The sequence below is a fragment of the Scyliorhinus canicula genome, chromosome 3 (assembly GCF_902713615.1).
Source record: "Scyliorhinus canicula chromosome 3, sScyCan1.1, whole genome shotgun sequence".
Classification (NCBI taxonomy): Eukaryota; Metazoa; Chordata; class Chondrichthyes; order Carcharhiniformes; family Scyliorhinidae; genus Scyliorhinus; species Scyliorhinus canicula.
In genome coordinates this window covers 169,169,255-169,190,469 of record NC_052148.1, presented here as the reverse complement: position 1 = coordinate 169,190,469, position 21,215 = coordinate 169,169,255, and the positions used below count along the sequence as shown (strand labels likewise).

General features: G+C 46.6%; 1 protein-coding gene across 1 annotated transcript in view; it reads left to right on the top strand.

Annotated features, from left to right (window-relative positions):
- Positions 1–15,203: 15,203 nt before the first annotated feature.
- The window catches only part of zgc:158260 (uncharacterized protein LOC571389 homolog), a 41,415-nt gene continuing 35,403 nt past the window's right edge, over positions 15,204–21,215 (top strand). Inside the window, exons 1-3 of the mRNA XM_038793042.1 lie at positions 15,204–15,401; positions 16,549–16,924; positions 18,168–18,310. Of these exons, the coding sequence (XP_038648970.1) occupies positions 15,316–15,401; positions 16,549–16,924; positions 18,168–18,310 (605 nt within the window). The 5' untranslated portion in view covers positions 15,204–15,315. The remainder of the gene's footprint in view (positions 15,402–16,548; positions 16,925–18,167; positions 18,311–21,215) is intronic.

Here is a 21,215-nt window from a genome sequence, read left to right as displayed (position 1 = left end):
GTCATGCCTAACTAATTTAGTGGAATTTTTTGAGGACATTACCAGTGCAGTAGATAACGGGGAGCCGATGGATGTGGTATATCTGGATTTCCAGAAAGCCTTTGACAAGGTGCCACACAAAAGGTTGCTGCATAAGATAAAGATGCATGGCATTAAGGGTAAAGTAGTAGCATGGATAGAGGATTGGTTAATTAATAGAAAGCAAAGAGTTGGGATAAATGGGTGTTTCTCTGGTTGGCAATCAGTAGCTAGTGGTGTCCCTCAGGGATCCGTGTTGGGCCCACAATTGTTCACAATTTACATTGATGATTTGGAGTTGGGGACCAAGGGCAATGTGTCCAAGTTTGCAGATGACACTAAGATGAGTGGTAAAGCGAAAAGTGCAGAGGATACTGGAAGTCTGCAGAGGGATTTGGATAGGTTAAGTGAATGGGCTCGGGTCTGGCAGATGGAATACAATGTTGACAAATGTGAGGTTATCCATTTTGGTAGGAATAACAGCAAACGGGATTATTATTTAAACGATAAAATATTAAAGCATGCCGCTGTTCAGAGAGACTTGGGTGTGCTAGTGCATGAGTCACAGAAGGTTGGTTTACAAGTGCAACAGGTGATTAAGAAGGCAAATGGAATTTTGTCCTTCATTGCTAGAGGGATGGAGTTTAAGACTAGGGAGGTTATGTTGCAATTGTATAAGGTGTTAGTGCGGCCACACCTGGAGTATTGTGTTCAGTTTTGGTCTCCTTACTTGAGAAAGGACGTACTGACGCTGGAGGGTGTGCAGAGGAGATTCACTAGGTTAATCCCAGAGCTGAAGGGGCTGGATTATGAGGAGAGGTTGAGTAGACTGGGACTGTACTCGTTGGAATTTAGAAGGATGAGGGGGGATCTTATAGAAACATTTAAAATTATGAAGGGAATAGATAGGATAGATGCGGGCAGGTTGTTTCCACTGGCGGGTGACAGCAGAACTAGGGGGCATAGCCTCAAAATAAGGGGAAGTAGATTTAGGACTGAGTTTAGGAGGAACTTCTTCACCCAAAGGGTTGTGAATCTATGGAATTCCTTGCCCAGTGAAGCAGTTGAGGCTCCTTCATTACATGTTTTTAAGGTAAAGATAGATAGTTTTTTGAAGAATAAAGGGATTAAGGGTTATGGTGTTCGGGCCGGAAAGTGGAGCTGAGTCCACAAAAGATCAGCCATGATCTAATTGAATGGCGGAGCAGGCTCGAGGGGCCAGATGGCCTACTCCTGCTCCTAGTTCTTATGTTCTTATGTTCTTATGTTCTTATGTAAATCATTATACTTTCATTCATCTCAACCAACCAAACAATACAAGTTTGAATTTTGCAAGGAACTGAAGCAGAATTTTTTTTCTGAGAGCTCTCCGATACTATTAAAACTTCCCACGTCTCTGGTTCCCCCTAGTGGCCATTCATCTCCCAATTCTTTGTTTCACTCAAAAAAAACATATCTTCCACAATAAATTTTAACTTAGCCAATTATAATTGTACGGAATTGAACTGTCCCCAAACATTTCATCAGCGGTCTTTACTGAACTGTTTCTGAAACATCCCATCAACCCGTTAAAGACCTTAACCAAATTAAAGTGTAATTTAATATGACCAATTTTAGCCAATTCTAATTGTACGGAATTGAACTGTCCGCAAACATCTCATCAGCGGTCTTTACTGAACTGTTTCTGCGACATCCCATCAACCCGTTAAAGACCTTAATCGAATTAAAGTGTAATTTAATATAACCAATTATAATTTTCTACTCACATGCAACTGACTGACCAGGCAACATTCCAACAGTCACCAGCTGAATTGTTACCTCATTCCAACTCTCAGCCGTACTTGCATCGACTGAAATCAATTCTTCTAATCCGCCAAACTGACCTTTGATTTAGTCGAGACGCTCTTACCTGATCAAATGCGAGTGATTAGACTGTTAGCAGAATACAAGAGAGAGGAAAATCGATATGGTGAGTTTTATCTACTCATATCGTGGGCCCATTTCCTTTTTCCCCTTCCGAGAGCAGTCCAATTCTGATTTCGCAGATGAGAGGCGAGCATCTGGAGAAATCCCCGATTTTGGCACCAAATGACAATCCCTGATTCTTTTGCTGCCAGTCTGGGCTCAATAAAATTTGAGACGGATCTGCAGGTATCAATTATTGTTCATTTTAACCAGCTTGCAAGGCTGACTCACTCTTAGGACCTCAGAACACACAGCCGTCTTCTAAAGCTCCCAAAAGCAAGTGAGAGAGAACACAAAGAAATCACAGCACATATAGTTCAAATCACATCAAGATTCGCATACAAGCTTCCCATAGCTCATTCTATATACCTTCTGACCTGGCCATATATCCTGATTGGCTCACTTCGCATCTCCCAATCCTGGGCCTCTTGTTACCCAGCATCCTTTTCACCATTCTCTCCACGAGGCAAAGCTCCCCTCCCCCCCTTCCTAGCCTTGGTGTGCTCATCCCTTTGTTCTCTGTCTGTGAACTCACTACCCTCAGGCCTGCACTATCATCTACATTATTCTAACTCATGATCCTACTGTCTATCATATTCGTTTGTTCACTTCCTCAACAAGAGCAGGTCAAAGGCTAGGAATCCTGTGGTGAGTAACTCACCACCTCACTCCCCAAAGCCTGTCCCCAGTCTACAAGGCATAAGTCAGAAGTGTGATGGAATACTCCCCTATTTCCTGATTGAGTGCAGTTCCAACAACACTCAAGAAACTGGACACCATCCAAAACAAAGCAGCCCACTTGACTGATAAATTGGTCTGAGTTCAGACCCAATTTGGAGTATTGTGAGCAGTTTAGGGCCCCGTATCTAACAAAAGATGTGCTGACCTTGAAAAGAGCCCAGAGGAGTTTCACAAGATTGATCCCTGGAATGAACAGCTTGTCGTATGCGGAACGGCTGAGGACTCTGGGTCCGTACTCGGAGTTTAGAAGGATATGGAGGGATCTTATTAAAACTTACAGGATACTGTGAGGCCTGGATAGAGTGGACATGGAGAGGATGTTTCCATTTGTAGGAAAAACTAGAAGCAGAGGACACAATCTCAGACTAAAGGGACAATCCTTTAAAACAGAGATGAGGAGGAATCTCTTCAGCCAGAGGGTGGTGAATCTGTGGAACCCTTTTGCCGCAGAAAGCCATGGAGGCCAAATTACTGAGTGTCTTTAAGACAGAGATAGATAGGTTCTTGATTAATAAAGAGATCAGGGGTTATGGGGAGAAGTCAGAAGATTGGGGATGAATAGTGGTCCTTACCATCACTCACATTGGTATATAACTTACTGGCTGTACTTACTTTGTTACATTGTGGCATTTGTAGTCTGACTTCTGAAAAGCTGATGTGTTCCCACAGTATACTTTCCCACAGATACAATATTTTTAAATCTTGGTTTTTAACAATTTACCTATATCCTCCAAGCCACTCACCATCCTGATTTGGAAATTTATCGCTGTTCCTTCACTGTCATTGGGTCAAATCCTGGCACTCCCTTCTTAATGGCACTGTGAGTGTACTTACTCCATGTGGACTGCAGCGGTTCCCGAAAGCTGCTCGCTACTACCTTCTCAAGGGCAATTAGAATGATCAATGATTGCTGGCATAGCCAGAGAGCCCACATTCCATGACTTAATGAAAAATACCTTTGGGACGCATGAGCCTCTGTAACGTCCCATAATAACGGAGCCTCCAAATTCACCTAAATTCGGTTGTGTATTCTGGAAGCAGAGCTCCATTTATGGCCTGGACCTTTTTCTCCACAGGGTGCAAACTATCTTTGTCCATGTGGTAACCCAAGTATGTAACTGCCTTTGATTGAAGGACACACCTGCCTCTCCTGAGGAGGACGCCAGCTTGGGAGTATCATCTGAGGACCTCTTCCAGATTGTCTCAGTAGCCCCCATAATGAGCACGTCATCCAGGTATAGTGCCATTTTGGGTAGCCTTAGGAGGATACCTTCCATCACTCTCTGGAATATTGCACAAGTGGAAGAAACCCCGAAAGGCAATCGAGTACACTCATATAGTCTGCTGTGGGATTTATGGTCACATACATTCGAGATGCAGCACGGTGGTGCAGTGGTTAGCACTGCTGCCTATGGCACTGAGGACCCAGGTTTGATCCTGGCCCCGGGTCACTGTCCATGTGGAGTTGGCGCATTCTCCCCCTGTCTGAGTGGGTCTCACCTCCACATCCCAAAGATATGCATGGTAGGTGGATTGGCCACGCTAAATTGCCCCTTAATTGGAAAAAAATAATTGGGTACTCTAAATTTATTTAAAAAAAAGAAAAGAGCCATTGAGCTAATCCTGTCCCGTGAAAATGCTGAGAAAGGGGTTCAGAAACTCTAAGGCTCCGTTGACTACAGCATGCATGGCCAGCACGGTGGTGCACTTGTTAGCACTGCTGCCTCACGGCGCCGAGGACCCAGTTCGATCCTGGCCCCATGTCACTGTCTGCAGGGAGCTTGCACATTCTCCCTGTGTTTGCGTGGGTCTCAACCCCACAACCCAAAAAGATGTGCTGGGTAGGTGGATTGGCCATCGAATGGACTGATTCGGAAAATGTCACTGAATTCCTCTTTTGTAACATTGTCTTGCTCTACCCTTACTACACTGTGGGTGCGATTCAGCAACCATGGATGGTTTAGCACAGTGGGCTAAATAGCTGCCTTGTAATGCAGGTTCAATTCAGTACCGGCCTACCTGAACAGATGCCGGAATGCGGTGACTAGGGGCTTTTCACAGTAACTTAATTGAAGCCTACTTGTAACAATAAGTGATTATTATTATGTTGAGCCCAGCGTGGATCCGGGCACAACGGGTGAATCGTGCTAGAGCCCCAAATCAGGCTCTGCCCTGGGCTCATTACAAGTCACCTGACTCGTTCCGTCTGGTGTGATCTGAATATTTAAATGATCCATTAGGCTTTCACCTGGCAGCAGGGAGTCAACAGCCATGCCTATGAGACCTTGCCAGGGTGCCCTTTAGCACTGGTTTCCACAAACATGGATTAGGAATGATGGCACCTCGGTGGTGGGTGTCATAGGCCATTGGAGACCCCCCAGATGGTTGGGGACAGGGCAGGGTGGTATCGTGGCACTTCACCTCAGCACATTTGCCCTGCCAGCCTGGTACCGTTATGGTGCCACCAGGCACCCTGACAGTGCCACGGTGTAGGTGTCAGATTGGCAGTGTCAGGAGTTGGACCTGGGGGGGTGTTATGCCCATAAGAGCGGGAGTGAAGGGGGGTTCGAGGGGCCCAGAAAAGATTGGGTGGGGTCCTGAAAGCCGACGGGAGGCTGAAGGTGGTGGGGAGGTGGTGGTCTAGAAATCGGTGCAGCTGTCCAAAATGACGCCCCGATCTGTGAGGCGCCGGTCCTGCTTTCGTGCTCAGCTCTCCAGTGCAGGACGGCTGCCTAAGTGTGGCCTCGACGGGAAGAAGCCCCTCCAGGGCCAAAGAAAACTGACAAATGCCATTTAATAGAGGGGTGACTGTCCCCGCTGCAGCTGCCAAGAAACACCCCGCCAAACACGCCCAAACATTAACTTGGCTCAGATGTAGTACTTTTATTTCTGGATTATCAGGTTATGGTGTCAAAACCAACTTCACAACACTTCGGCTCAATATTAAAACAGTGCACTAGAGTCCCAGTTTTGTCTTTTAGATGAGTTAGGAATAAGAGTACGTGGCACTATTCAAAACGGAGGAGGAAATTGTACCAAGGCTATCTTTTTAAAAAATTCAGCCAAGAATCAATTAACTGGCTGCAAGTGGAAGACTCCAAGAAATGCCCAGGAGGTCAGATGGTATTTATAGAATGTTATTGAGTTTGTGAGCAGCCGGGTGGGCCTGGTTTTGCACGGCTAGTAAAATGGAACAGGAGCAAGGATTTCTGACTCTTAGAGATTGGGATCAATTCAAGGCACCAAGGATCAGTAGAAAATGTGTGGGTTGCACTTGCATTTGGCTGAGGCCAATAATGTCCTCACAGAGAGGTTAACTAGTCCTGTGGGAACAGATGAAAATAATTTGCCAGCAGCTATGGTACACGTGGGTAAATGCAACAAGTGTAACAAGTAAGGTTGCTGAGCTGTAGCCACAGGTTGCTACATAGCGTCATTAACAGAATTGGCTCAAACAAAGGCAGAAATGGAAACATAACATTTCTGGCTACAATTGGACACTGGATGGGATTTACCCTGCAACCTGTCATATTGTCAACATGATTCCCGTTGAATGCAGGGCAGCACATTAGCACAGTGGTTAGCACAGTCGCTTCACAGCTCCAGGGTCCCAGGTTCGATTCCTGGCTTGGGTCACTGTCTGTGCGGAGTCTACACGTTCTCCCTGTGTCTGTGTGGGTTTCCTCCGGGTGCTCCGGTTTCCTCCCACAGTCCAAAGATGTGCAGGTAGGTGGATTGGCCATGCTAAATTGCCCATAGTGCCCAAAAATGGTTAGGTGAGGTTACTGGGTTATGGAGATAGGGAGATAGGTATGTCAATAAAAGTGCTGGGGATATCCTCAAACGTACTTTTCCGAGCATTGACGAGTCTACTCTAAATTCATCGCTGCCCAGTCATTGTGCAAATCCACGAACTACAAGGCTGGGTTTAGTTTTTTTATATACCATTAGGAAGTACTTTCTCTGTACATATCCATCAATGGGACAATGTTGGTTATCCCTTGCCTGGCAATTCCATGTAAATGCTCTCCAATGGTTAAATTCTTTTTGTTTTGTCTCCTTTACCAATTTACCATCTAATGTGTTTGTAGCCACTCGAGCTTCTCTACCATAGGGGCTCCTACTTGTGTTGTTCCTCCGTTGCTCTTTGGACCTTGCTCTTGTTATTAAACCTCGTGTCCCTATTGGGACTACTGCTATTCAACCAGTTCCTCCTGTGACTAGACTTCCTTTCACAAGTTCTTGGTCTGTTCCTCAGGCTATGATCACCATTAGGTCTATGTTTGAACTTACACTATGTTTCCTGGCTTTCCACATTTTTACTTCCTTCTGCCAATCCATAGATCTGATATTCTGTCCTATATCTAATATATTCAGCCAGTATTTGCATTTCCCTGTAGCCTTTCCTGCCCTTCTTACTCTGATGGCTTCCCTCCACTCAATAGCCTCTTCTGATAGATATGCATGGCTAGTGAAATGGAACAGGTGCAAGTTCCAACTTTCGGTTTCTGAGTTTTGTGATAAATGGTCCTATCCTGATTCTCACCATCAATTGCTCTATTCTCAGTTAACCCATTATCTGCCACAATCTGTTGTTTTGTACAGGTCCAGCATATGTGTGTGCAAAGTGTGTAGTGCATCTTCAGTTTCCACCATCTGTTCAGGTTCTGTCAATGTATAATCAATGCCAGTAAGCCATGTGGAATGTGCACTAACAGTTTGGTCACCATGTTGCGAGATTATTGTCTCGCCAACAATGTCGATAACTTTTTTTAGGCTTCTCCATTCTTTCTGCCTTTCTCTTTTATAAATGCTCCTTAATAAATACTCTCCTCCCTGAACCCTTGGCAATCAAATATTCAGCAAAAATTGAACCAATGGTATTCCCCTTCAAAGCCGGGTAATTATTGAAGTTACTTTGGATTCCTGCCATAAACTATTTGATAGGGATTGTAGCCCCCAACAATCAGAAGTGGGTTATTTGCATGTACTGCCACGCTAGAGCAGTTGTCAATTTCCAATTCGGTTGGTCAGCTAAAATTTTTTGCCAAATTTTATCAATCACAGTGTGATTTCTCTCACGTACCCCATTGTTCAAAGGATTTTCTGCTGTTGTATACATTACTACAATATTCAAATTTTCACACATACTCCTGAATTCATAATCAGCAAATATTCCTCCATTGTCCGTTAAGAATTTAGCTGGTGCTCCCAGCCTCGTTCCTATCCATCTTTCCATTATATTATTGATAATTACTTTTTTGTCTTTACTAAAAATTACTGTTGACAGACAAAATCTAGTCGCTACTTCAACAAAATGTAGAAGAAAAGTATTTTTTTCTTTATCCCATACTTTGAGGTCCACCGCTTCGATTTCATTGAAATCTCTCGCCAATGTTTGGTAATAACTTTCTTCTTTTCTTTTAGATTCCCCACCCCCAGCTGTCATTAATAACTCTAACAATCACACTAGGGCTGGTAGGCCTTAAAGTAATACAATAATGTCCCAGCTGTGTAAATGACAAATCTACTGATTTCTCAAAAACTATCGCTTTATCATGCTCCATGTCCAGCTTCATTTCGGCCTTTTTCATTGAAGGCTTACTTAACGGTAAAAGTATTTTATTTGATACTATATCAGTGCTGATAAAATGACTTACCTCTGCCATTTTACATGGGATTACTATTTTTTTTAGCGATACAAACTTGTTACCATCACTGAACCTGAACCGTCATATTCTTTGACTTTACTTCTGTTTTCCTGATATCAGAAATTCCATAGAAATTCCATAGAACAGTACAGCACAGAACAGGCCCTTCGGCCCTCGATGTTGTGCCGAGCAATGATCACCCTACTTAAACCCACGTAACCCGTATACCCGACAATCCCCCCATTAACCTTACACTACGGGCAATTTAGCATGGCCAATCCACCTAACCCGCACATCTTTGGACTGTGGGAGGAAACCGGAGCACCCGGAGGAAACCCACGCACACACGGGGAGGACGTGCAGACTCCACACAGACAGTGACCCAGCCGGGACTCGAACCTGGGACCCTGGAGCTGTGAAGCATTGATGCTAACCACCATGCTACCGTGAGGCCCCTATGACATCCATATGACATTTTAGTCTGCCTACTCACATTCCATTTACCCACTTTCTGGATTGTACACTTGAGTTAATCTACAAATGAGGTACTCATTACCGGACTGAAGCTTCGGATGTCAATACAATTCCTTCTGATTGCTCAGTATCTTCTTCCTCGCCTCCCATGTCATATGCTGTCTCAAAGACTGCCTCCATCCGCTCCCATACTGACTCCTCCCCACTACCCATTTCCTTACGATGGCTATATTTGCTGCCCAGTAATACTTCATCAAATTTCCCCCCCCACCTCCCCACTCTAGCAACACCTTCTTCATCCATGGGGCTTTACCCACCCACACAAACCACAAAATCAGTGTATTAACCTTCCTTAAAAAAGCCTTTGGATTAAAAATCGGGAGGTTCTGGAACATAAAAAAAACCTCAGGAGAACCGTCATCTTCACAGACTGCACCCGTCACGCCAACGACAGTGGGAGCACGTCCCACCTCTTATAACCCCACTACATTTGCTCCACCAGTCGTGCCAAATTCAATTTATGTAGCTGCTCCCATCCCCGGGACACCTGGATGTCCAGATAACTGAAATTCGCTCCTACTACCTTGAACAGCAGCTCACCCAGCCTCCTCTCCTGTCTCCTCACCTGGATCACAAACACCCCACTCTTCTCCATGTTTAACTTTTACACAGGGAACCGGCCGAATCCCTCCAATATGCCCATGATCCCCCCAATACCTTCCAGTGGGTTCGATATATAAAGTAATATATCATCCGCATATAGCGAGACCCTATGCTTCAGCCCCCGCACTAATCCCTGCCAACCTCTTGACGCTCTAAGCGCCATTGCCAATGGCTCTATCGTCAAGGCAAAAAGCAGCAGAGAAAGTGGGCATCCCAGCCTCATCCCACGATGCAACCTAAAATACCACACTTGCTGCCAGCGCCCGGTACAACAGCCGGACCCAATCCACAAACCCCTGCCCGAACCCAAACTGCCCCAGCACCTCCCACAAGTAGCCCAATTCTACCCGGTCAAAGGCCTTCTCTGTGTCCATAGTGACCGCTACCTCCACATTTTGTCCCTCTGGGGGCATCATTATAACGTTTAACAAACGCCGAATATTGGTCGACAGATGCCTCCCCTTTACAAATCCAGTCTGGTCTTGCCCTATCACCCCTGGTACATAGTCCTCAATCCATGAGGCCAAGGTCTTAGCCAGCAATTTGGCATCTACATTCAGCAATGAGATTGGACGGTAGGGCCCACACTGCTCCTTCTTTAAAATTAAGGAAATCGAGGCCTGCAACAATGTGGGGGGATCTCCACCTTCTCGTTTGCCTCATTTAATGCCCTTACCAGCAAGGGTCCCAGGTCCCCCAAAACCTTTTTATAAAATTCTACTGGGAAGCCATACGGGCCCAGGGCCATCCCCGCCTGTATCGCCCCCATACCCTCCATCACGATCACCAATCCAATGGGTGCTCCCAGCCCCTTCAACAGGTCATCCTCCACCGTGGGGATCTCCAACCCGTTTAAAAAACGCCTTATTCCCTCCACCCCGGCTGGGGGGTTCTGAATCATATAGCGCCTTGTGAAAGTCCTCAAATACCTCATTCACCCCCACCTGGTCTGAGACCATATTTCCCCTTCACCTTTTACGATCTTTCTCGCCACCTCCTGCTTCCTCAATTGGTATGCCAACATCCTACTCGCCTTTTCCCCATATTCATAGATTGCCCCCCTGGCCTTCTTCAGATGTCCCACCCCCTTACCGGTAGACACCAATCCAAACTCCATCTGGAGTTTCTGCCGCTCTTTCAACAACCCAGCCTCCGGAACCTCCGAATACCTCCTATCGACCTGCAAGATCTTATCCACTAACCTCACCATCTCTGCCCGCTCCATCTTGTCTCTATGCGCCAGTATGGATTTAAACTCACCACTGTCTTCAGTGCCTCCCACAGCATGGTGGACGAGACCTCACCCTTATCAATCAGCTCCACATATCCCTAAATGGTAGCCCTCACCTGCTCACAAACCTCCTCATCCGCTAATAATTCCACATCTTTAAAAAAAAATTAAAAGTTTTTAGAAAATTAGTAATTAAAAATTAAAAGAGTACCCAATTAATTTTTTTCCAATTAAGGGGCAATTTAGCGTGGCCAATCCACCTACCCTACACATCTTTTGGGTTGTGGGGGCAGAACCCTTTCAAACTTGGGGAGAATGTGCAAACTCCACACAGACAGTGACCCAGGGCCGCCGTGCCACACTTAATAATCCCACATCTAACCTCCACAGTGGCTGCTCCCCCCCCCTCCCGATCCACTTGCAAGTCCATCCAATGCGGTGTGTGGTCCGAGACCACAATCGCCGATTACTCTGAGTCAACCACCCCTGCCAACAAAGTCTTATCCATCACAAAATAGTTGATCTGGGAGTACACCCTATGTTCATGGGAGAAGAACAAAAATTCCTTCATCCTCGGCTTCCAAACTTCCACGAGCCCTTCGGCCTTCCAAACCTCCATGGGCCCACTCCTCCCATGCGCTCCATAAACCCTTTCAATTCCCTCGCCACTGGCGATACCCTCCCCGACCGTGGTTTCGCCTGATCCAATTTCAACTCAATAACCGTATTAAACCCCCCCCCCCCCGCCATTATCAGCTGGTGCAAGTTCAGGTCCGGAATCGTCTCCCCAGCACCCACCTCATGAATTCAACATCGTCCCAATTTGGGGCATAAATGTTCACCAGGACCACTGGCTTCCCCTCCAATTTCCCACTCACCATAACGAACCTTCCCCCTGAGTCCTCTACTATATTCTCCACCTCGAACGCTACCCGCTTATTTATTATGACTGCCAGTCCGTTACTATATTCCCCACCTCAAACGCTACTATTTATTAGGACCGCCACTCCACGCGTCTTCATATCTAATCCTGAGTGGAAGACCTGACCTCCCCACCCATTCTGTAGCCTGGTCTGATCCCTGACCTTCAGGTGTGTTTCCTGCAAGAATGCTACATCCGCCTTTAAGCTTCTCAAATGCGCGAACATGTGGGACCTCTTGACTGGCCCATTCAGTCCACTCACACTCCGTCTGATCAGCCTGGTCGTCGCCCCCTGATGAGACCATCAATTCACAAGACACGTGATTGGAAGTGAACAGTGGTTTTAATAGTCTTACAACTGAGCCTGCCTGCGGCGAGATGAACTGGCAGCAGGCTCACGACTGCGGAGCTTTATACTTCCAGTTAGTGAGAGGAGCCATGGGCGGAGCCATGGGCGGAGCCAAGGGTGGAGCCCAGTACAAACTCCTCATATCCCCCTATGGGCAGAGCTGCGCAACGACTCGTATACAGAGCCCACAAGGACAGAATACATATAATACAATAGTGTGAATTACTAGGTTTATAATTCACCGCATTCACCCCCTGTAAAAAAAATCAAGTCCGGCGGGGGTGATGGGTCTACAAATTGAGCCGGTCCGGCAGCCGAGTCGTCCTTTGGGATCGGCGAAGCACCGGGGTTGCAGCCTCTTCGGGTGGCTGGGTGGTGACGGTCGGTGAGGGTACGATAGTGGACTTCGGGGGTGGTTCGGTCCGAGCTTCATACCCGACTGGTTCGACGGGCGACAGGGAGCACCGGAAACCCATAGGCGTGGGGGCGTGGAGCAGTAGGACGGTCTTCCAGACCATCGCATTCTCCCTCTCCACCTGCCCGTTCCCCCTGGGGTTGTAGCTGGTAGTCCTGCTCGAGGTGATGCCCTTGTCGAGCAGGTACTGACGCAGCTCATCGCTCATAAAGGACGAACCCCTGTCACTGTGTACGTAACTGGGGAACCTGAACAGGGTGAAGATACTGTGCAGGGCTCTGATGACTGTGTGGGTGGTCATATCGGGGCACGGGATAGCAAAGGGGAAGCGGGAGAACTCGTCGATGACGTTCAGGAAGTACACATTCCGATTGGTCGAGGGGAGTGGCCCTTTGAAATTGATGCTCAGGCGTTCAAAGGGCCGGGATGCCTTTACCAGGTGGGCCTTGTCTGGTCTATAGAAGTGCGGTTTGCACTCCGCGCAGATCGGGCAGTCCCTGTTGATAGCTTTTACCTCCTCGGTGGAGAAAGGCAGATTTTGGGCTTTGATGTAGTGGGCGGGCCGGGTGACCCCCGGGTGGCAGAGGTCATTGTGGATAGCTTTCAGGCGGTCGTCTTGCGCGCTGGTGCCCGTGCCGTGGGACAGGGTCTGGGGGCTCGTTGAGCTTCCCCGGTCGATAAATAATATCGTACTTGTAGGTGGAGAGTTCGATGCTCCACCGCAGGATTTTATCATTTTTTATTTTGCCCCTTTGTGAATTGTCAAATATGAAGGCAACCAATCTTTGGTCGGTGATGAGGGTGAACCTCCGACCTGTGAGGTAGTGCCTCCAGTGTCGTGTAGCTTCCACGATGGCGGAGCCAAGGGTGGAGCCCAGTACAAATTCCTGATCTCCCCCTATGGGCAGAGCCGCGCAATGGCTCATATACAGAGCCCACAAGGACACAATACATATAATACAACACAGTGTGAACTACTAGGTTTATAATTCACCACACCACACCCCCAAACCCCTCTGGCCGATCAACCATAGCCCCTCTTGGGCCATCCCCAGTCCGCGCCGCAAAACCCTCCAGGCCCACCCTCAGATGGCCATCGTCATAGACCCCCCACCCTTCTATTGTACTGCAACCGCCCCACCACTATCATCAGTCGCCCCCCCAAAAAGAAAATACCAACTCCCCCCAACACACTAATCACCTGCTCACCCCCCCCCCCACTGCGCTCCTGCAAAGTAGCCCGCCCAGCGAGCCTTGCAGCCCCCGCCCATGGTGCCAAACATCTTACTCCCCACTGATTCCCCTCTTTTCTGACTTCGCCTCCCAGAGAAACAGGAAAATAATAACAATAACTGTGGAAAAGAAAACTCCCCAGCAAGGGGGGGCAGAGAGAGGCAACCTCCCCAAACACCTCCTCCAAAGTTCAATGTCCTCCCTCTCCTGCCAATCCATTGTCTCTTGCAATCTCCTTCGCCTCCTTTCGCCTCCTCCGGTGTTCCAAAGTAAACATTGCGACCATTCTGCTCTTTTTGATACATATCAATGAACTGACTTAGAAATGCGAGGCATAATTTCAAAGTTTGCAGTTGACACAAAACTAGCAAATATAGTTAACAGTGAAGAGGATAAAAGCAGACTTCAGGAGCACAAATTGGTAAACTGGACAGACGCATGTCAGATTACATTTTAGTGATGCATGTTAGAAGGAAGAAAGAGGTAAACCATTGAATTTTGAAGAGGCAGCAGGATCAGAGACCCAAGGTTCACATAAGCAAAGCTTCGGAGGTGGCAGAATAAGTTGAGAAAATTGATTTGCGTACATGGAATCTTTGACTTTAGAAATAGATATATAAATACAAAAGCAATAAGGAAAAGTTATGACTATGACTAGCACGGTAGCATTGTGGATAGCACAATCGCTTCACAGCTCCAGGGTCCCAGGTTCGATTCCGGCTTGGGTCACTGTCTGTGCGGAGTCTGCACATCCTCCCCGTGTGTGCGTGGGTTTCCTCCAGGTGCTCCGGTTTCCTCCCACAGTCACAAAGATGTGCAGGTTAGGTGGATTGGCCATGATAAATTGCCCTTAGTGTCCACAATTGCCCTTAGTGTTGGGTGGGGTTACTAGGTTATGGGAATAGGGTGGAGGTGTGGACCTTGGGTAGGGTGCTCTTTCCAAGAGCCGGTGCAGACTCGATGGGCCGAATGGCCTCCTTCTGCACTGTAAATTCTATGAATCTAAATCAAGATAAAACAATTCTTGGCACCACACTTTAGGGAGGATGCCACCTGAAATGATGCAGAAAAGGTTGACTAGATTGGATCCATATATGTGGAAGGACTGGAGAAACTCGGGCTTGTTGTTCTTGGAGCAGAGAAGATTGGGGAAAATTTAACAGAGGTGTTCAAAATTCAAGTGTTTCGACTGGGATAAATTGTTTCCGCCGGTTAACGGTGCAAACCTGAGGATCTATTTGGGGAGACAAGGACACTTTTTAATGCAGGGAGTTGATAAGGGAGTGGAGGAAGTTGAGGCAATAGCAAATTTCAAAAAGAGGTTTAGTTGCAAAAGGGAAAGGATGAAAGGCTACGGGAGAAGGTGCAGTGGCATGAGGTATCTGAATAGTCTTTCAAAGAGCCATGTGGCTCAACAGGCCAATGGCGTCCTCTGCTGCCCAATGATGTGAAATACTTGTCAGTCTGTCTCCATGTGGTGAAAATAAACCTGATCATCCGGGGTTCACAATTGAGTATCCTAGCAACGACATTAGTTTACACTCGACGCCAGGTTCTGCTGTCTGGCTGCAGGACTGAGGCGGGAAGCCAGGGAGCACCTTTCATGGGCTAACAATATCCCCAGTTAGCCGTGGCCTTTGGGTATCCGCGACTATGGCCCACAAGTACGACACGCTTCTTGTTGAGAAACCCCAGTTAAGCAAAATCCGTTCCGACCAGGAGCCACTTCCTCGGCCGTGGTGAGTGCTTCCCTCCTGCATGTTCAGGTTCCGTGTTATTGTTGAACTAGCCCGCTCCGGCAGTGGGCAACTTCATTTCGGATTAATAATGACAAGCACGATGCGAGCCTGGCCATCAGGCTTTCCTTCCTGCCCATTTGAAGGAAGGCAGGTGGAGTGCTGCTGACAGCAGCAGTTGGAATCCTGAAATACTTCCAGGTTTCCCTTTCTTGCGTTTGGTTGGCACTTCTTCGACATTACTTGGCAAATAGCATCCTTGTTTTCTGCAAAGAGGTGTCAGACAGGACTGAGGAAAGATTTTTCAGAGCTTTTGGGCGGGATTCTCCGACCCTCCCCGCCGGATTGCGCCCGGCGCGGGGGTGGAGAATAGCCGTTCACGCCGAAAATCTGGCGCTTCCGTGATTCTCTGCGGACCCACCAGCGTGCCATCGACGTGGCAACGGTAGGAGGCCGTTGGAACAGGCCCCCATGGTGATTCTCCAATGTCGATCGGCCAAACTCTGCTCCCACCGGGTGGTACCACATGTAAACTGCGGTGGTCCTGGTGGGGGCCGAGGGGGTATCTGACTCCGGCGGGGGGGGGGGGGGGGGGCTCACCGGTGAGGAAGGAGCAGTGCTCCGAAAGCTAGTGATTTGAAACAAACCTGTTGGACTTTAACTTGGTGTTGTAAGACTTCTCACTATCTCCACTGAGTGCCCCTGCACATAGCCTAGTGGAGACTCATTTACCTTAGTGATGCAGAACCAGGCCAGCAGAATGGATGCAATTTTTTTACCGGTTGAGGTTATTCATGAAGGTCCCACCTTCTCAACCTTGCTCCTCGCCTGAGGTGTGGTGACCTCAGATTAAATCACCACTAGTCAGCTCTCCCCCTCAAAGGGAAAAGCAGCCTATGTTTATCTGGCGACTTTACCTTACCTTTACAGAGTCTAGACACAGAGCCACCCCTTTCCCTTTTATTGTTGAAGAAGTCTATGAACAGCAGATCTTAGCTTTTGGAGGAGACATAATATTGATTGTGGCGCTGACCTTATAAAAAATTCATCTGCCCTGTAAATCCAGGACTGTTTTGAGAAAGAGACAAAAGATCTAATGTGGTGCAGCTTCAGGTAATGAATTAAACTGAAAACTTAATTCAAATTGTAGGTACAAGGAGAGGATAAAAACCAAGATCCTAAGAAAGAATAACTTGCAGTCTGTTGCTTTGAATGGACATCGATGGCGTTTCCTGAAAAATGGGTTGGACGATTTTCGTGATGGATTTCCACCTCAGTCGCAAGAGGATTTAGCAATAATACAGAGTGAGAAAGGCGCTGGTCTTAGTCCTTTTCTCAAGAATGTGGCAGAGAGTTTCAAACCTGCTCAGAGAGTTTCAAAAAGGCTGACTAACTCACAGATATGTTTTTCCAAGTCGTTACCATTACCACAGACGAGGAGAGAACAGATGGAAGAGATTGAATATGTCTTGAGTCAACATCCATTAGCTCTTTATCCCCATTTGGAAGAAGGAATGTCTCCAGAGGTAGGAAATAACTTTGTCAAAAAGCTGGCATTGTCTGATTTTAACTGACAACTTTTTGGTCCTCTTGTGGTGCCACCTCCTCTTTCTGCTCGTTTGGCTGAGTGCAGAAGGCTCTTTCCCTTTAGGTTTCTGGTTAAAATAGCAGTCCGGCTTTAATGATATCATCAGAGTTCAATCTGCACATTTAAAGTAGGTCTATTTGAAGCTGGTAAAAATTGGATCCTGCAGTAAGAGAGAAGGACTTTGGTGGGTAATTGGCACAGGTAATTTTAACTATCTGCCAGTTTATTTTTGGCTGAAGGGGTAGGATTAAAATCACATGCATAATGTTCAAAAACACATCACAAATTTGTCTGATACAGAAAAAAAGTCACATTTTTCTGTTTGGATTAACTTATTCACTTCAAAATAGGTAAGAAAAATAAATGGGCCAATTCAAATGCTGCAGTGTAAAACCGTCACATTAACTTAATCTGCAAGGAATTCCCCCACAGAAGTCTGTCCCTCTCTTTGCATCTGCCATCCCAAATTTAGACATTTTATGAAACTAATTGGGTATGGAAGTCCCTGGCTTCTGTTGATACATTCTACAGATGTAAGAGGGAGCCACATTATTATGTGTTTAACCTAATACCTCAAACTACTGAAACAGTGTGTGTCATCTACAAGCTGCAATGCAGGAACTCAACAAGACTTCTTAGACAGTACCTTCAAAACCCCTGATTGCTACCACCTAGAAGGACAAAGGCAACAACAGACACATGGAAGCACAACCACCTGGATGTTCCCCTCCAAGGCACTCACTATACTGACTTGGAAATATATCACTGTTCCTTTACTGGGTCAAAATCTCCCTCCCTAGCAGCACCTACACCATAGGAACTGCAGCGGCTCAAGAAGGCAGCTCAGCACCACCTACTCAAGGGCAATAAATGCTGGCCTGGCCAGCGAAGCCTACATCCCACAAACGAATAAAAGAAAAGATAAAGAGATAGTCAAGGCTTCACTTTAATGCTTCAGCCAAAAGATGCCAATGGAGTACTTGCTAGGTACTGCACTGGAGTCTCAGCCTAGCCTGAACACATCCTGGCTGAAGTTTGAACCTACATCTTTATGATCCAAAGACAGTGCTACCACCTGAGCCAACCTTCTTGTTAGCTGATTAACGAGGAATAGCCTCAAGAAATTTACAGACATGTATGTACTTTTCACCAGAGGAATAACACAAATATTTTCAATCCAGCTCTTTGAGGAAATTGTAGGTATTCTAGATCCTGAGATGGTCTTGTCTGGTGAGGATATTTGTGAAGGGTTACCTGCTGAAGAGAAGGCACAGGTTACAAAACTAAAAGAAGACAAGGCACGGAGCACAAAATGTTCAGAAGAGTAAGTACCTCTGTCCTTTACTTAAGCGTTTTTAATGAAATACAAATTTAAACGACAGAAAATCATTCAGCAAACTCCCAAAATAGCCTGTTTGCTCTGTTTACAAATCATAATGGATCCACCTTTTAAATCAAACCTTTTTTTGGCTCAATGAAGCATCTCCCCGCTCCCTCCTCCAATTTCATCCTCTTTCTGGTCCTCTTGCCATGGTCCCCTTGTGTTTGAACCTGTTTCCAAGCCACTTGCAGCGCTCTTAAGGTAATCATAGAATTTTCAGTGCAGAAGGAGGCCATTCGTCCCATCGAGTCTGCAGTGGGCCTTGGAAAGAGCATCCTACCTAACCCCACACCTCACCTTATCCCCGTAACCCAGTAACCCCACCTAACCTTTTTGGACACTAAGGGCAATTTAGCATGGCCAATACACCTAACCTGCACATTTTTTGATTGTGGGAGGAAACCGGAGCACCCAGGGGAAACCCACGCAAATACAGGGAGAACGTGCAGACTCCACACAGACAGTGACCCAAGCCGGGAATCGAGCCTGGGTCCTTGGAGCTGTGAAGCAATTGTGCTAACCGCTGTGCTACCATGCTGCCCACTCAGGTAGTTATTAAGGAGGCTACAGAAATAGAAACATAGAAAATAGGAGCAGGAGGAGTCCACTTGGCCCTTCAAACCTGCTGTGCCATTTATCATGATCATGGCTGATCATCCAACTCAATAGCCTGATCTCACCTTACCCCCATATCCTTTGATCCCCTTCATCCCAATTGCAATACCTAAGTGCTTCTTGAAATCACACAGTGTTTCGTTCGCAACTACTTTCTGTGATAGCGAATTCCACAGGCCAACCATTCTCTGGGTGAAGAAATGTTTTCTCATCTCTGTCCTAAATAGTCTACCCCGTATCCTCAGACTGTGACCCCTGATTCTGGACACCCCTACCATCGAAACCTATTTCTTATGTCTACCCTGTCTAGTCCTGTTCGAATTTTATAGGTTTCTATGAGATCCCCCCTTATTCTTCTGAATTCCAGCGAATAGAATCCTAACCGATTCAATCTCTCTTTATACGTTAGTCTTACCATTCCAGAAATCAGGCTGGTAAACCTTTGCTGCGCTCCCTCTGCGTTCCCGTACCAGCCTCCCCGGACAGGCGCCGGAACGGCGACTAGGGGCTTTTCACAGTAACTTCATTGAAGCCTACTCGTGACAATACGCAATTTTCATTTTCATTTCTATAGCAAGAGCATCCTTCCTCAGATAAGGAGACCAAAGGAGACAATATTCCAGATGTGCCCTCACCAAGGCCCTTTAGAATTGCAGCAAAAATCCCTGCCCTGTACTCAAATCCTCTTGCTATGATGGCCAACATACCATTGCATTCTTTACCGCCTGCTGCATCTCCATGCTTACCTTCAGAGACTGGTGTACTAGGTTTTGTTGCACGTTCCCCCTCCTAATTTATGACTATTCAGATAATAATCTGCCTTCCCATTTTTTCTACCAAGGTGGATAAACTCACATTTATCCAAATTATACTGCATCTGCCATTCATTTGCCCACTTGCTCAAATCACACTGAATGATCTCTGCATCCTCCTCACAGCCCACCCTCCCACCAGCTCCCACCAAAATAATTTTTATTCCTTCCTTGTGGCAGTATGGCTTTGATTTTGCAATGTTGTGATTATCCCAATTGTCTACTGCAAAACGACGTGGATCTTCCACGAACATGTTGGCTGCTGCATGGGAGAATTCTCTCAGAAAACACCACCTTTTCACCTGTTTGCTATGAATAGCAGGTATATTGAAAGAATAATCACTGTCTTTCCACTTTCCTGTACATGTCTTTCCATGGTTTTCTTGGAGCAGTACCCGTCGTGCTGCATTATATTTTGCCTGCTCATATGCTGCACAGTGCTAATGAAAGAAAACTGTAGTTTAAAATGCGATTGCACTGACATTTCGTGGGCTTGGGAAAGGGCAGAGGAGGTGCGATTGGAATGGGTGGACCGAAATACTAAGATGCCAGAATCTTCAGCTGGAGTAGCTCGGCATGTAACCTAACAACAAGGTGAAATTGTTGGCTTCTACTAGCACAAACACTCCAGTCATGCCAGATTAGGTGCAGATACACATGTCCCCATATTGAAATGGCTCCCACTCGAGAATTTGGAGCAGAGTCAGGATCTCAGCAAGGCGCTACCTTAGAGTCCTGTCCTATTCCAACTCAGGCTGCAAAGAAATGAATTTTTGGCCTTTTATTTTATACAATGAAATTAAACAGAAGACCAGCTGGTCCATCTTAGCCTTGTGTATCAACTGCACAAAATTGTCGAGGCGGCATGGTGGCACAGTGGTTAACACTGCTGCCTCACAGTGCAGGGACCCGGGCTCAATTCCGACCTTGGAATACTGTCTATGTGGAGTTTGTACATTCGCCCCATGTGTGTGCGTGGGTTTCCTCCAAGTGCTCCTGTTTCCTCCCACAGTCCAAAGATCTGCAAGTTAGGTGAATTGACCATGCTAAATTCTCCCTCAGTGTTTTAAGGTTAGGTGGGATTAAGGGTTTGCAGGGGAGTGGGCCTAGGTAAGGTGCTCTTTCAGAGGTTCAGTGCAAACTCAATGGACCTCCTTCTGCACTGTAGGGATTATGTTACCCACCCCATACCCCTATTCATCCAGCCTCCTGGGGAAGGCACAAAACTCTGGGAGATTTTATAAACCTATATATGTGCAAGCATCATGCGTGCCTTAAGTAATTTTAAAAAGCTGCTTTGTTAATGTCAGTTTTCTGCAGTGCCTTTGGCATGGTAAGTTAGGCAGATATACTGGAAAGAAGGAAAGGCTCAGAATGGGGTGGATCTTTGCATTCCTGTTGTTAGTTATGGAAAACATATG